Source organism: Rissa tridactyla, chromosome 7, assembly GCF_028500815.1.
Source record: "Rissa tridactyla isolate bRisTri1 chromosome 7, bRisTri1.patW.cur.20221130, whole genome shotgun sequence".
Classification (NCBI taxonomy): Eukaryota; Metazoa; Chordata; class Aves; order Charadriiformes; family Laridae; genus Rissa; species Rissa tridactyla.
Window position 1 is genome coordinate 42,364,563 of NC_071472.1, and position 13,826 is coordinate 42,378,388.

Sequence of the window (13,826 nt, forward strand, 5' to 3'; positions counted from 1 at the left end):
AGCGAATTTTCCTAATATTACATCTAGTCGGTATGTTTTATCTAAAGCTAAGGAGATAAGGATATTCTTTTTAATATTTTCTTAATGCGAATCTTTGCACGTATCATTCCGTCTGGTAAGAACATACAGTACAAATGAAAATTATGAAATCATAAGTTATTTGAAATTTGTCTTTGGCCAGAGTTCTTACTAAAGTATATATATTTATCTGCTTAAAGATTATTAGTTAAATGTCTTCGTATAAACAAAACTTCTTTATTTAAGTGCAAAACTACACTCAGAAGTTCGATGGGGTGTATGTTTTAACTTTATAAACTGTAACCCAATTTTCAGCTAGCAATATTATGAAATATGTTGCGGCTCATATATTCTGTACTCTTCATCCACTGATGAATTTTGAATTTCCCTTCGATTGATTGTCCCCATATACGATTTTCACCAAATGAAGCGGTGATTTGGCCAGCTGTTACTCATGCAGCAATTGCTTCCCGCAGTGCTCCTTACATCCTGCTCTTCTCTCCCTCTCTCGTCCCCGCGGCTCAGGGCAAAGCTATCTTTCTGGTACTCCCTACGTAGGATCTGTCCTTGAAGGGAAGTTAAGAGAAGGTAAAATGCCCAGCTTTGTGTCACTGAGAGTATTGGGGCAGGTACGTACTGTGTGGCGATGGGTGCTTGCACACACAGCGTCCATGTCCCAGGCGAACAACACATCTCCAGCTCCAGTCCCTGTGAAACGAGTCCTTCTTCCCCGTGGCGTTCCTCGCAGGATTTTGTATGCGCCTCTTTATAATGCAGAATATGTGCTGCTCTGATTAATTTTTTTACTTCTGATTATTCAGTACTGCACGTAAGCAGATGTGCGCATAGTGAAGTGCCCCCTGTTAATCAGGCACTGTTAAGCCATATGGCATGTGAAGATGGAATATTACAGCTATGGGATGAGAACCTCCTGTTCAGCACCCAGGTTCACATGCGGCGAGTACCGTGTTAATATATTCTTCCAATGCTGTCACTTCCTTCATTTGGCGAGTCAGCCTAAGTGATGGCGTGGATTTCTGGAGTGTTCCTTCTCCCCTGAGGTCCTGCTTCAGTGAAGGCAGTGCCAAAAGCCTGTCTTCCCATTTGAAAACTTTGTAAAGGTACTGAGGAAAAAGCGGAGGATGCTCTGAGCTGCCTGTACCTCACTGCTCGTAGATATTGTGATACAGCAAAGATGCAGATGGCCCTATTGCATGGCCAGTGGTATTTCTTGGCCAAATTTCTTTTAGTGACCCGTCTCTCGGAGAATCACAAGAGTAGGAAAGTCCAAGAGGCTTCATGTATCAGATGCGGTGGTGTGGCCAACGTGCTCGGATGTTGTGAGTGCTGACAGTGAGTGCTGCTGCTGTGAGTGATCAATCCATAATACTGGGAACATCCACCATAACCAGCGAGAGGTTTCCAGTGTTGTTTGCTATTGTGAGTAATTATTTTAGTTCGCATTGAGGTAGTCCACAACGTATGAGAGCTGAAAACAAATTCAAAAGGTGATATTTTAACAGGCTCGAGGATCTCTAAGATTCTTCTTGCCCAAGGCAGCCAGAGATCTGGGAACAACTCTAATGGACATGTTGTTTATAAGTAGTTACTCAAAAACACTTTAACGTGATACTCGGCTACCGAAACTGTCGTCAGAGGATTGAAGTTGCCTGGTATCTGAAATGTATCTGAAATCTTTCTGATGGCATTAGCTCTGTAGTGCTAGTTTCTTGGCACTCTTAAAGTGTTGTGCGAGCATGGAAATGGGTGTGTTTGCAGCAGAGTTAGAAGTCACTACACAGAATATTGCCCTTAACGGGTGCCATGTTGTATCAAAATAGCTGCTCCTTTCTCCTAAATTGCAGGCAGCCCGTCTCTAAGGAGGAAAGGGATTTCTGCAGCTCTAAAGAGTTGGTTTCTGTTAGCAGTGAGTTGTTGCAGGGCTGCTCTCCAGCATCTGTGTGACATCCTGGCTTGGACAAGGATCAAATGAGGAAAGTTTGTCAGAATTTCGCTAGCGTCTCCATGCTTTGTAAAGATAAACTGTCAGAAATGTGTGCTTTTCCATAGATACAGAGGTCATACAGTAATAGTCCCGTAGGTTATCCGTGGCAGGCTATAGGTATAAGCGTGTTCCCTCTGAACCACTTTAACAAACAAGTGACTTGGATGATGAATTTTTAATTCTCTAGGTTGTAATAAATGATGCAAAAAAGCAGTGATTCATTTAGCTTAATGATGTGCTAGCTGTGATATCATGCAGTTAGCAGGGGGAGGCCGGAATGAGTATTTGGGAAAGAGCTGCCAGAGGGTGCACAGCATTCATACCAGTTCCTGCCGTAGCCTTGCCTCTTTTATCTGGAAAGTTCAGCTTTCTTGACCTCTCTAAAACCACGGCCAGATCTGTGCCGTTCGGCACATGCCACTGGCTGGGGCCTGGCCTCCCGGCACTGATGACCTGTCAGACACGTTCTGTTGGCCCCTACGTTGATAGCTAGCAATGGCAAACTCTTTGTTCAGGTCAGTCCCCAGAGGAGATACCCAGTGAGCGCAGATATCTGCTTACAAGGACTTGAGCGGTCACCTCAGTTCTCATACGCCACGTCGGAAATGTGTACTGGGTCTCGGGGAGAGCAGCAGGCCTTTCACTTGATGGAAATTTTACTCTCCTGCTGCTGATTTGGGAATCCACCAGTACCGTAGTCCTGCACGAGTCCCTCTCTGACGTGCTTGGGGTAATTCTGACTGTGCTTTCCTCTAGGAGGACTTTCGGAATAAAGTTGAAGATTACATTAAGCGCTATGCGAGATGATGAAGGGAGATGGATGGCAGAACCATGGCTTCCATACTAGAGTTGTCCTTAACTTCAACAACAACAACAACAAAACCAGCCCGGATTGTACTAGTCCCGTGTCCATGTTGTACTGAAGAAGAAAACTAACTTCATAACTTGTCCATGTCAAAAGGAGAGTTCAGCATAAATACAGCAAGAAATTGTGTATGTTGGTTGAAAAAGTTGTTTGCTTACTTTTAAAAATGTTTACTCTTCTGAACTGTACTGTATATCCTGTTGATGAGATATGCTTGAGAAGTTAAAAGAAAATCACTATTGAAATTGTAATTACACTTTTTTTAAACTCTTGCTTAGTTTGGAGGGGGAATGAAGAAAAAAAAGACAAAAACAACCAGAAAAGGTGGCGTGTTTTTTGGAACACTTCGAGTTGGCAATAAAATGGTCTCCTGTGAACCAAATCACAATACTGTTGCCTTTGATGAGCAGAAACAATACGAGCCTTTTCCAAGAGTCATTCAGCTAAGGCTTAGAGCTTGCCAGAATGCAAGTGCTAAATGAAACTACTTCTGATATTGAAATTCTTGACGATATTTAATGTAAGTACGTTCTTGTCACACGTTTGGAATTTTTACATTGTTATTTTCAGCTCCAGTTTGGGCTACAGTATTTTTTCGTTCCTATTCATTGTGTGAAGTAGTTAAAAGAAATATAGGCTAATCCGTAACTTAATTAAATGTGTAGTATTAGTAAAATTATATATATATATATTATATATATTATATATTTCTGTGAAAATTTAATGAAAGGGAGATTTTTTTTTTAAGAAATCTGCCTTTGGCTTTGCGATGTGGATGTGGCAAGGGAGCATCGGATGCTGTTTGATCTGATGAAAGTAAATTCAAGCACCGTTACCTGGAGAACACCTAATTGCATTCTTCAAAATCCTGCACTGAAAGCGAATGACTAATAACGCAGCTGAGAATAATAATGCACTGCACCCCCTCTTTCTAAACACTCGTGCACGCCTGGCTTTTTGGTAATTTGAAAGGATATGATGCTATAATTGCCTTTTCTGTAAGTAGCTGTATATCAAACACACAGTATGTGCAAGCAGAGAGTAGCGTGTACCTCAGGAACCACTCCAGAGTAAATGCCGTGAGAAGTCTACTGCCGCCCGTGTGCCGGAGCTCCCCGCTGCTCACCCACCGACCCCGGCCGCGCTGGGGGGCATCGGCATCGCCTCAGAGACCCAAACGCCTTTCGCTCCTGGGATCACGCAGAGGAGGTGGGATGGAAAAGATTCAAGCTTTTATAAATAGATAAACCATAGAAATAAATGTTCGTGTGGTTTCATATGGAGCAAGTGTGTGTGTAACGCTCGGGCGTTGACTTGGTTTTTTATCTCCCTGAATGATTACGCTTCATTCTTTCCTCCGCGGACACTGAAGGAAACCAAAATCGCCTCCATCATTAGCATGGGCAGAGCTGGGTTGTAAATTTTAAGCACGGTGCAGCCTTGCTTTTTAAGTTTTCCCTCTGCCTTTTCCCTTACAGCTTCACAGGCTCCTGTACGCGTTACTGGAGGTCTGGGAAAGCAGGGAAGTGAAATGCAGGGATCGGCATGCAGGAAGAGAGCCTTATCCCGAGCTTCATCTTTGGATAATATTGCCTCTGTCTGTATTTGAAATGAAACATGGATCAGCGTATTATTTTAAGCAGGCAACTGCGGGGAGGGATGTTTGCTGCCAAAACAGTAATGTCAGGGAAGGTAAGGAATAAAGCACTCACAAAAATAGAAAGGCTGGAAAATATGTCCTGTTTTTGTCTGTTGAATCAGGAGGATTCTGTTATTTTCAAGGTGCTGTATAATCCCTTTGCCATGTTTTTGCCTACCTAGAGGAGATGAGCAGAACATTCGAGCTGGGATGCTATTAACTACCAGAGGGCTTAAGCATCAGTTTCTTCCCATCCAGAACTCACGGAGGAAAAACGTTGTACCTCATCCTGGAAGAGCCATTAGCTCAGAGTCAGAAAAATAAACTGAATTCTTTTTTCCTGAACACAAGCTGGGAGATTTTTAAAAAGATATTAATTTTGTTATTTATTTTTTATGTGGCTTATATATATATATATTTAGATAAATACATGTATAGATACAACTAATCCGTACTCTTTCCAGACACTCTCAATTTCCACTAAGCTGGGGTGCCACAGGGGGCCCAAAATACTGCAGAAATCTCCTGGGGAGCTCCTCGCCTGCACTCTCATGGAGCCCTGCCACGGCTGAAGGCAAACTGTCCTATCTGTCCCCAAACTGTCACCGTCCCTTGCGGCTGGTCAGGGGATAGAGGCTCATCAGCAGATAGCACTTGTGCAGGAATCAGCTTCTGTAACTCCCGTGCAGCTTTTGGAAGAACCTCCTGCTTTTTTCTTGTGGTTGGTTGGTCTTTTGTTGGTTTGTGTGTTTGTTTGTTTGTTTAATTTATTTTTATCCTAGGCAGGTAGCTGTCTTCCAGAAAGGCTCTTCACTTCTTCCTGGCTGCAGGGACCCTAGTCGCCGGAGCGCTGGGTGCTCCCCATCAAATAATGCTGATTTTTTTTTTTTCCTTAATTGTTCAGCTACCCCTGAAAAAACGTCCCAAATACCAAATGAAAAAGGAATAAAATGCCGCAGAGGAACAGGAGTTGGGACCTGGCAGCCTGGGGTGGGCCAGGCGTGTGGTTGGATGTCCTGCTGCCTGGCATGTGCAATTTCGGGGTTTTTGGAAAACGTAAGGGCCGGGGGGAACAGCGGCTGGGTCTCCCAAGGGGAGCAAGACACTGAAGGAGGGCTGGAGTGGTCTGGAGCCGTTGGGGATGGTGGAGACCAGGGTTGGGGGTCCCCTCACCACCCCAGATGCTGCCCAGCCTCCCGCCAGCGGAGCTGACCCCACTCCTGCGCCTTGCCAAAGGGGAGGACCCCCGGCCTGCCCACACAGGGAGCCCCCCCACAGCCCCCGCTGCGTCAGAGGGGCAGACCCCCTCAGCCCTCCCACCCCCAGTGACACCCGTGGGGCAGGGGTCAGCGCTGTTGAGGGGTCTCCGGGACCACGGAGGCTCCTTTGGGTCAGTGAGGAGGGTATCTGGGGTGTCCCCTCGACCCACCCGGACCCCAGCGTTCATGGAGGGGGCTGAGACAGGCACTTGGTTTATTTATGTATTTATTTAGGTAGGAAATGCACCTTATTCCTGTTGCCCAGAGCACCACCAAGGCCACCACTGGTGCCACCACCAGTGCCACCAGCTCCCACTGCCGATTTTCTCACACTGCCCCCCACCCCCCGGGCAAAACCCACCCCGTGTCGGCCTCGGCCTTTCACTGGGGGCCGGGAGAGGAGATGACTTTCCTGGTGCAGAAAAAAACCTGAAGGACAAAAAGAGAAAGCCGTGATGGTTCCATGGCCCAGGGTTGCACCCAGACCTGCTGGCCTCGCGGTTACCCCTGCCGTCACCTCCCGACGACGATGTGCAGGATTTCAACCCCCCACCCCCTTTCTTTCTTATTTTCTAAAAGTTTCCCTCTTTTGGCAAAACGCGATGCCGTGGGGCACCAGGAGGGAAGCAGGTGGGGAAGATGGCAGCAGCGCTGACGCCCGAGGCGAGCCGTGCTCCCCAGTACCCCAGGAGGACTCCCCACCACCGGGGCAGCCTCGCCGGTCACCGGCATCCCGAATCCCAAACGACCAAAGCTTAAATGATGGATTTATTTGGAAACCGCCGTGCGAGCAGCACGTGCGCTGTGTGGAGGGTACCGGCAAGGGAGGAGCGGTGGCGTTACTGTCTCTGCCTCCCAGACCTGGTCCCCACCCCGGGATGCTTTTCTGCCAGGGTCTTCCCAAAAAAAAACGGATGCTTTTGGGGTGGGGATCCCCCCCCCCATCCTGTCCCTCCCCTGTGCGGGCGGCAGGGTGTCCCTACACGATGCCCTCGCTGCGTTTGCTCCGCCACACCACCAGCGCGGTCATCAGCAGGGTGACGAGGACGGGCAGGAGGATGAAGGGGCAGAGGACACCGTTGGGGGGGTCGTGCAACGCCCGGCCGGAGGGGGAGCAGTTCCTGAAGTACTGCTTGTGCACGGCCACGAAGAACTCGTCCACCAGCCGGTTGGGCCAGTAGCAGTCGAGCCTCTCGGCGATGAGCGCCGTGCAGTTCGTCAGCTCCCCGTAGGTGCTGCAACGCAGACAAAGGCACCACCGTTACACACTTTCTATTACAGACCTGCGCGTATGTTATTTGAGATTGTCTTTGAGAGTGTTATCTGAGTTATTTGAATTTTTTTAGGAATTTTTTTAGAGGCGGTAGGGATGTAGGTATAAAAATATATGGTTTTGTTTTGTTTTGTTTTTTTTTAGTTCCCATCAGGTTTTGGCACTTTAAGTGCTCACCCACAGCCAAACGCACAAGGCTTTTTCATTTACAGAAGGAAATGACTAGCAGCGAGGGTGGGTTTGTTTTGTTTATGTTAATTTTTGCAGGATTTCGTGGCCCAACCAGTGCTATTAGAAAATATCCATCGGACCCAAATAACCCTCAGGCACTTTTATCGAAGACCTTCAGGAATCCCACCCGGAGCTCGCCTGGCTGCCAGCCTTCGGGGCACCATCCATCAGCCAAAAGGGGACAGAAATGAGTACGTTGAATCTACTAACAATTCTTTTATTTGCCTAAAAAGTAAGGTTTTTATTTTTGAACCAACAGCGTGCCTTTGAAGCTCGTCTCTCTGCAATTTGCAGTGCCACGCTTTGCCGGCCGCAGGACCACAACCCATCCCATCTCCCACTGGCCAGCAAGTCCATTTTTTGAGGTTTGGTTTTTTCTTTTTTTTTCCCCCACAAATATCTGGAAAAGCTGGAGCAGCCCTGAGCAAGAGGCACTGCAGGGAGAGGACAGCCCCTGTCCGTGCTGCTCCAACCACCCACCCTCTGGAAGGACAGGTTTTACCATGGGTTTCAAATCCTACCTGCTTTAAAATTGCCTATGAAAAAAAAAAAAAAAGGCATATATATAATTTTTTTTCCCCAACCCAATTACTCACGGCTAAGCCTCCAGAAGCAGAGCTAACCAAAACCTGACTATTCAATTAAAAACCCACCTTGGGGACGAAATGTTTTATAAGCCACTTCCCAGCCACTCGCCGCAGCCTCTCTGCATCTCGTCAGCCGGGTTTTTGGGCAGGCGGCGGGTGCCTCGCTGCGCCCCTGGGCGCAGGGCAGCCGCAGGGAGGCCCTGCAGAGCCCGTTGATTTAATTAACGGGGCGCCTGGAGCTACTAAAAGCAGCTTCTGCTCAGCATCCCGCTGTGCAAAATTACCATTTCCCGATCCTCAGCATCCTGGGCGGACCTCAGGGGCTAAAGCATCATCAGGAACCAGGGGGAAGGATTTAACAGAGACGCGAACAAAAGCTGTTTTTCAACCCCAAGGGCCATACGGCGGCTGGCTTTGCCCTTCCCCGGCTCAGAGGGCGCTTTCGTGCTTACACGTGAAGAGCCGCCAAAGCGAAATGGTGCCAGCAAATGAAAGGAGAAATTGTAACTACGCTTTGCACTGCAGCAGCACCTGTGTTTCAGTGCTCGGCTGGCTCCGTGCGCGCCAGCCGGGGAGACCATGAACCCCACGAGCAGCGTTGGGGGCCCAGGAGGTGGCCGTGGGGCTACGATCATCTGTCCAGGCCTGGAAGGAGGTCCTGCCATCCTGATGGAGGGTCTGGAGCTGTGCCTTAAGACACCCTAAGTCTCTCGTCCCCGTTATTTTCACGTCCCCCATCTTCGTTAAAGCCACCCTGCTCTGGATGGGGCTCTATGGATGGATCGCGGGCACTGCCACCTGCCGGCCCCGCACCCCCCCAGAGCCCAATGGGGAGCGAGCAGGAGGGGCCTGGAGGGAAAAGAAAACATTTTCAGCAACAGCTAGAAGTGTGGAAGCGACAATGAGAGCGGCTGAGCTCTTGGCCAAGGGAAAGCACGTCCGGCTGCTCCTCAAGAGATGATTTTCTGCCCTTTGCTTACACAAAGCACAACTTGACCATGAGAGTTTTCTGACCAGCCAACTAACAGCAAAGCTGAACTCTCAACTGTAGGCAACTTTAATTTCTTCCAGAAATTGGAAGACCCTTGGCCATCCATAGACAAGAGCTGCCGACCACCGGCCGAGTCCATCCCTGCCAACCGCAGGGGTCCTGAGCTGCCGCGTCTCGCGGTGCTCAGAGAACGGTCCTGCGAGACTCCATCCATCATCTGTCCTCACAGGCACCAAGACACGTGGCGTGGAGGCCCTCCTCATCGCAGGTACACTGTAGAGGGCTACCAAAGGGATCCATTTGCTGGGACATGAATAAACCAGACTCGTTGGGACCAGGCTGCTGCTTCCGAAACCCTGTCAGGAGGGCTCAGAATCCCAATGGGGAGCAGCAGTGTTGAAGCCCAGGGCTGAGTGTGCTCGTCCCTGCCACAGCCACAGTGAGCATTCATCCCAACGCAGCTCCAAAGCAGCATCTGGCTCGCTCGCTTTCTCCCCACAAGCAGAGCCACATTATTACGTTAGCACCGCGCCAGTGTGGTCCCACCAGGGAACTCAGCCCATGATGATGGTGGGTTGTTTTGCTGCCCGGTGTGACTGCTCTGCCCTCCCTTTGCCACCCAGGAGGGGGGATGTCCCCCCGCCACGCTCTGCCAGGCAAAGCCGAGTCCAGCTGCGGGAGCTGCTGGGATGCTCGTGCTGTTTCTGGTGTGCAGAAAGAGGTGTAATCCTCAGCCGCAGAGTGAAAACTCCCTTTGGAGAGAAGGTAGAGTCAAGCTTTTGGCTTTCAGACAACCCCCACAGCTCACTGGCAAGCCTCCACCTCCCCACATTTGTTCCTCTATCTGAACAGGGCGCACAGACCCTCCAAACCAAAGCCTCCAGAGATGATACGCTTGCAAGTAGGAGAAAGGCATCGCTGTATCTCAGCCGCCGCCACGTCCAATGCTATGGAGGACCATGGGCTGTGCCCTGCTGTGCCGGGGGCGCTGCGGCTGGCGACAGCCCAGGGAGGGACCCCCCCCGCCCCGGCTGCTGCGGCTGCAGCTGAAGCGAAAAGTGCCACTGGTGACCAACAGGACTGCAGAAACAGTGGCACAGCATGCCACCGGCCCTGCCAACGCGGCCCCAGGCTGTCACCTGCTGCCTCAGCAGGGGGAGGAGAGGGGCCGGGTGTTCAGGGATCCCCGGGGTGCAGCCAGGACCACCTGGAGATGATGGTGAGGACAGGAACCCAAGTCAGCGGCATCAGGGGTGTCTGGGGACTGCAATGCCTGGCAATACACACAGATGATTTTTTTTTTTTTTTTTTTTTTGCAGGGGGAGGTGGGGGGGGGACCTAAGAGACCTGAATGTCACCGACCCCGAATCAGACCCAAGGTGAGGGGGGGTGTGTGTGTGCAGAAAAACACCTGCGTCCTCTCCTCCCTTGCCCTGCAGACCAGGGCTGGCTGCCCTCCGCAAACAGCTGCACGGGGCCTCCACCAGGAGTGGGGGGACACCACAGGGCAGACCCCTGGCCAGGCTTCCAACAGGCTCTGCAATGGCTCAGGTCGGTTGGGGTAAATAAGGAGGTAGAGAAGCCACTGGGCCACCAACCCATGCCGTGGCACGTCCCCACACAGCTTTGCAGAGCCTTTCCGTCAGGTGCCTCTGCTCCCATGGGAAGGTATTTGACCTCTCTCCTTGCCCCTCTGTATGTGCAGAAAAAGCCCTGGTGGGAGCACTTGGGCTGGTCCTGCTTCCCCCAGCCCTGGGGAGAGCTCGGCAGCTTCCAGGAGAAGTGTTCCCAAGTCACACTCCCTTTTCCCAACCGGGATTTGGCTTCGCTGCGATCTTTCCCAGTGCCAAAAACCCCCCCGCAGCCCAGCAAGGGCTCCCCTGGGAATGGCAGCTCTCGGGGGCTCGCCGCCTGCCCTTGGAGATAGAGGGATGGAGACATGCCGGCGGCTGGAGCAGCGCCGAGCGTGGAGGGTGTCCTTAGCTCCCCGTGACCGTCAGCGTGTCCCCAGAGACCACGAGACATGGGGGGAGCAGGAAAGCAGCCTGCACCCACTCCACCTCCCTCTTCTCCCGCCCCTCCTCTCCCTTGGTTTTGCCTTAAATACCAGCATCTTAATTTGAAATCCTTAAAGATGCCTTAAAAGACTAGCTTTAACTATTAAAAAAAAAACCAAAACACCACATTAAAAATTGTGATTGTTGAGCTGGTGTAGGATAGCACTGGGAACAAGGCTTTTCCCAAGCCATCCCACCACCACGGGCAGGGAGACAGCCAGCCTGCCCTGAGAAGTGCGGCTTTGCTTAGTTTTACATATTATTTTGTTTTCCCCTACCCCATACGAACGGCAATTAAAACTGTTTTCCTCGTCGCCATGGGAACGGCTTAGGTTTCAAGGATGCTGCAGCAGGAGGAGGCCGAGCATCGCGGGGACCACGTGGGGACGAACACCCGCGGGCAGGACGAGGATGGGGCTGGGCCGCCGGTGGGAGCCAGCGAGGACTGAGTCATGGTGTGACGGGATCTGAACGCTTCACACCGCTGCAAAGCCTAAGCAATACTTCTGGGGTTTGTTTTTTTTTAACACCACTGCAACTGAGACTGGAAAGTCATTCCTCGCCTCGGTGCGGCCGGTGTTACGCTATGGACACTGGTTGGGGTTCACAGGATCACCAGCTCTCCCTTTTGCCACGAGTATCAGGATTTTTCTCCTGTCCTCCCCAAATCCCTTCCTTCAGAAGGGGGAAAAAAAATAAAATAATACCACAAGGCTTTCCTTTTGCTTCGTAAATTAAAAGAAAAAAAAAATGATTTCTTCCTCTGCAAGGCTGCAGGGTGAGCCTGGAGACGTGGTAAAGGGGTAGCCAGAAGGGACCTGACGACCTGAGATAACGAAGTAGATGATAACGAGATTATAAGATAATGCATCAATCTGTTGGCTGTAAGATAATAGATAAATAACCTGAAGACACGCCGTGAGCGTATTCACAGCCGTGAGCGCAGCCCGGCAGCGGGGGAGCAGCGGGGCAGGGTACCAGGGGCTGCGGGAGCCAGCAGCATCAGCACGTTCTGTGACTGCTGGACCCGGCCGCATCTCCCAGCCCGGCGGGCAAAACACGCTGCCGCTGAGCTCCTTCCCCGCAGGATGCCCGCAGCAATGGCAAAGCCTTCCCCGGGAGATTTGGAAAGGGTGTCACAGGGCGGATATATTTGGGATGAAGGTGTCTGGCTCAGCTGGAGTGACACCCGCAGCTGTGGCATCGCTCAGCATCCCCCCCCCCCCCCCCCCGGCTCCCATCCTGCTCGCTGCTGCCCGCTGTGCCAACGCCGTGCAAAAACCCCTGTGGTCCAGCCATCCCCCGGCCAGGGCCTGCTGCCGTGCCAAAAACCTCGCACGAAAAATATCGACAAGTCATCAGCTCCCGCTGATGCATTGCTGGGTGAGCAGCCCATTCCCCCCCCCCACCCGCCGCCTCCTCCAGCGGCCCCGGCTCTGCCAGCAGCCCTCCGCGGCCCCAAAAATAGCCACCGCGCTGCTGAATCCGGCCCTGGAATCAAAATAGCCCAAGTTGATCTTCAGGGTAATTAGTCACGCACAGCTGAGCTCCCGGTCACAGTGGCTCGGCCACGGAGCAGGAGACCACGGTGCAGCTCCAGCTTTAAATAACAGGGCGGATGCAAGTGCCGGAAAACTCAGCACCAGGGTGCGTGGGATAAACTGATCCCAGGCCAGGGAGCCACGGGGCAACCCTGCCACGGGGCTGGAGAGCCCAGCCTGCAGCACGTGAGCGGGCCGGTGGGCAGCAAACCCAGCGGGCACCGGCAGGGCTCCAACAGGAGCGTCTGAGGCCACGCCAGATGGCTCGGCCTTTGGGGAGGAAGAGAGGGAAGGAGACACTGGAACAGGTGAGACACCGGCCCAGGTTGCCCAGAGAGGTGGTGAAGGCCCCATCCCTGGAGATGTTTAAGACTCTGAGCAACCTGATCTGGTTGAAGATGTCCCTGCTCACTGCAGGGGGGTTGGACTCGATGGCCTGTAGAGGTCCCTTCCAACCCAACACGTTCTGTGACTCTATGCAAGCAGACGACCCAAGGAAAAACACCTCTTGGAGCTCTCCTTCTCCCTTCCCAGGAGACAGCATTCACGGCAAACTCCTGGACCAAATTACTTTTATTAAAAACCACCTGGCATCCCATTCCCGAAGCGTGTAACAGCTCACCCAAGTTCCCCCAGTAGACAATTTCACGTGTCATAAACCATCAGCTTTCCCCAAATAAGCACAGCTAAGAAAGCCAGCGGGGCTCAAGGGTGTTGGACAAACCTTCCCAGAGAGTTGGTGCTTGTTCACATGGTCCAAGCCCAACCTCAGCAAACACTCCCGGTCCAGAGAGACCCCCCCGCCATTGCATCTGAACGCAGCGGTACCAGCGATGCAAGAGTTTGGGTAATCCTTCTGAGGGTAAGACGGGAGGAGAATCTACAGCCTATAAATAGGGCCAATAAACCACAATTACAAACTCTGCTGAGACAATCCATTTATCCAGATGTTCCCAGCGTGTCATTCTCAATTGAGCAGTAAACGATGGGGCTAACGGGCATTTCTCCGCTAAATGCTGCGTATGAGGAATCACAGCTCCAAACCCGATGCTGCTGATGGGACGGGAGCTGTCGGAGGCAAAACCTTCACGTATTTCTCATTCTTGTTCCAGACTGGCTTTAAGCATCAAAATTCCCCAGTTTAGGGGAAGATATGGAGGGGAGACAAGGAGACAAGGCTCTAGGCAGGTGTTGTATTTCTATTTCTTTATCTCACGCCTGGTGGAAGTCAAGTCCTTCCCCCTAAAGCCAGAGGGACGAGCAGCCAGCCCATGCCACCGCCTGCCCGCTCCTGCTGGGACATCTCCTAATGGCACTTCTTCTCCTAAAAGGGGATGGTGAGTCCCACGCACACCCAGGG

The 13,826-nt window shown here is 51.5% G+C and overlaps 2 protein-coding genes across 6 annotated transcripts in view; one reads left to right on the plus strand and one right to left on the minus strand.

The window, feature by feature from the left end:
* The window catches only part of UBE2F (ubiquitin conjugating enzyme E2 F (putative)), a 75,956-nt gene extending 70,981 nt beyond the window's left edge, over positions 1–4,975 (plus strand). For all 5 annotated transcript variants that reach the window (XM_054208039.1, XM_054208036.1, XM_054208037.1 and 2 more), the window contains one exon: positions 2,780–4,975. Coding sequence is in view for 4 of the 5 variants with exons in the window: in XM_054208036.1 (XP_054064011.1) it covers positions 2,780–2,870 (91 nt within the window). In the remaining variant the exon portion in view is untranslated. The remainder of the gene's footprint in view (positions 1–2,779) is intronic.
* Positions 4,976–6,736: 1,761 nt separating this feature from the next.
* Positions 6,737–13,826, minus strand: part of RBM44 (RNA binding motif protein 44) — a 40,369-nt gene continuing 33,279 nt past the window's right edge. Inside the window, exon 17 of the mRNA XM_054208245.1 lies at positions 6,737–7,021. Coding sequence (XP_054064220.1) covers positions 6,766–7,021 — 256 coding nt within the window. The 3' untranslated portion in view covers positions 6,737–6,765. The remainder of the gene's footprint in view (positions 7,022–13,826) is intronic.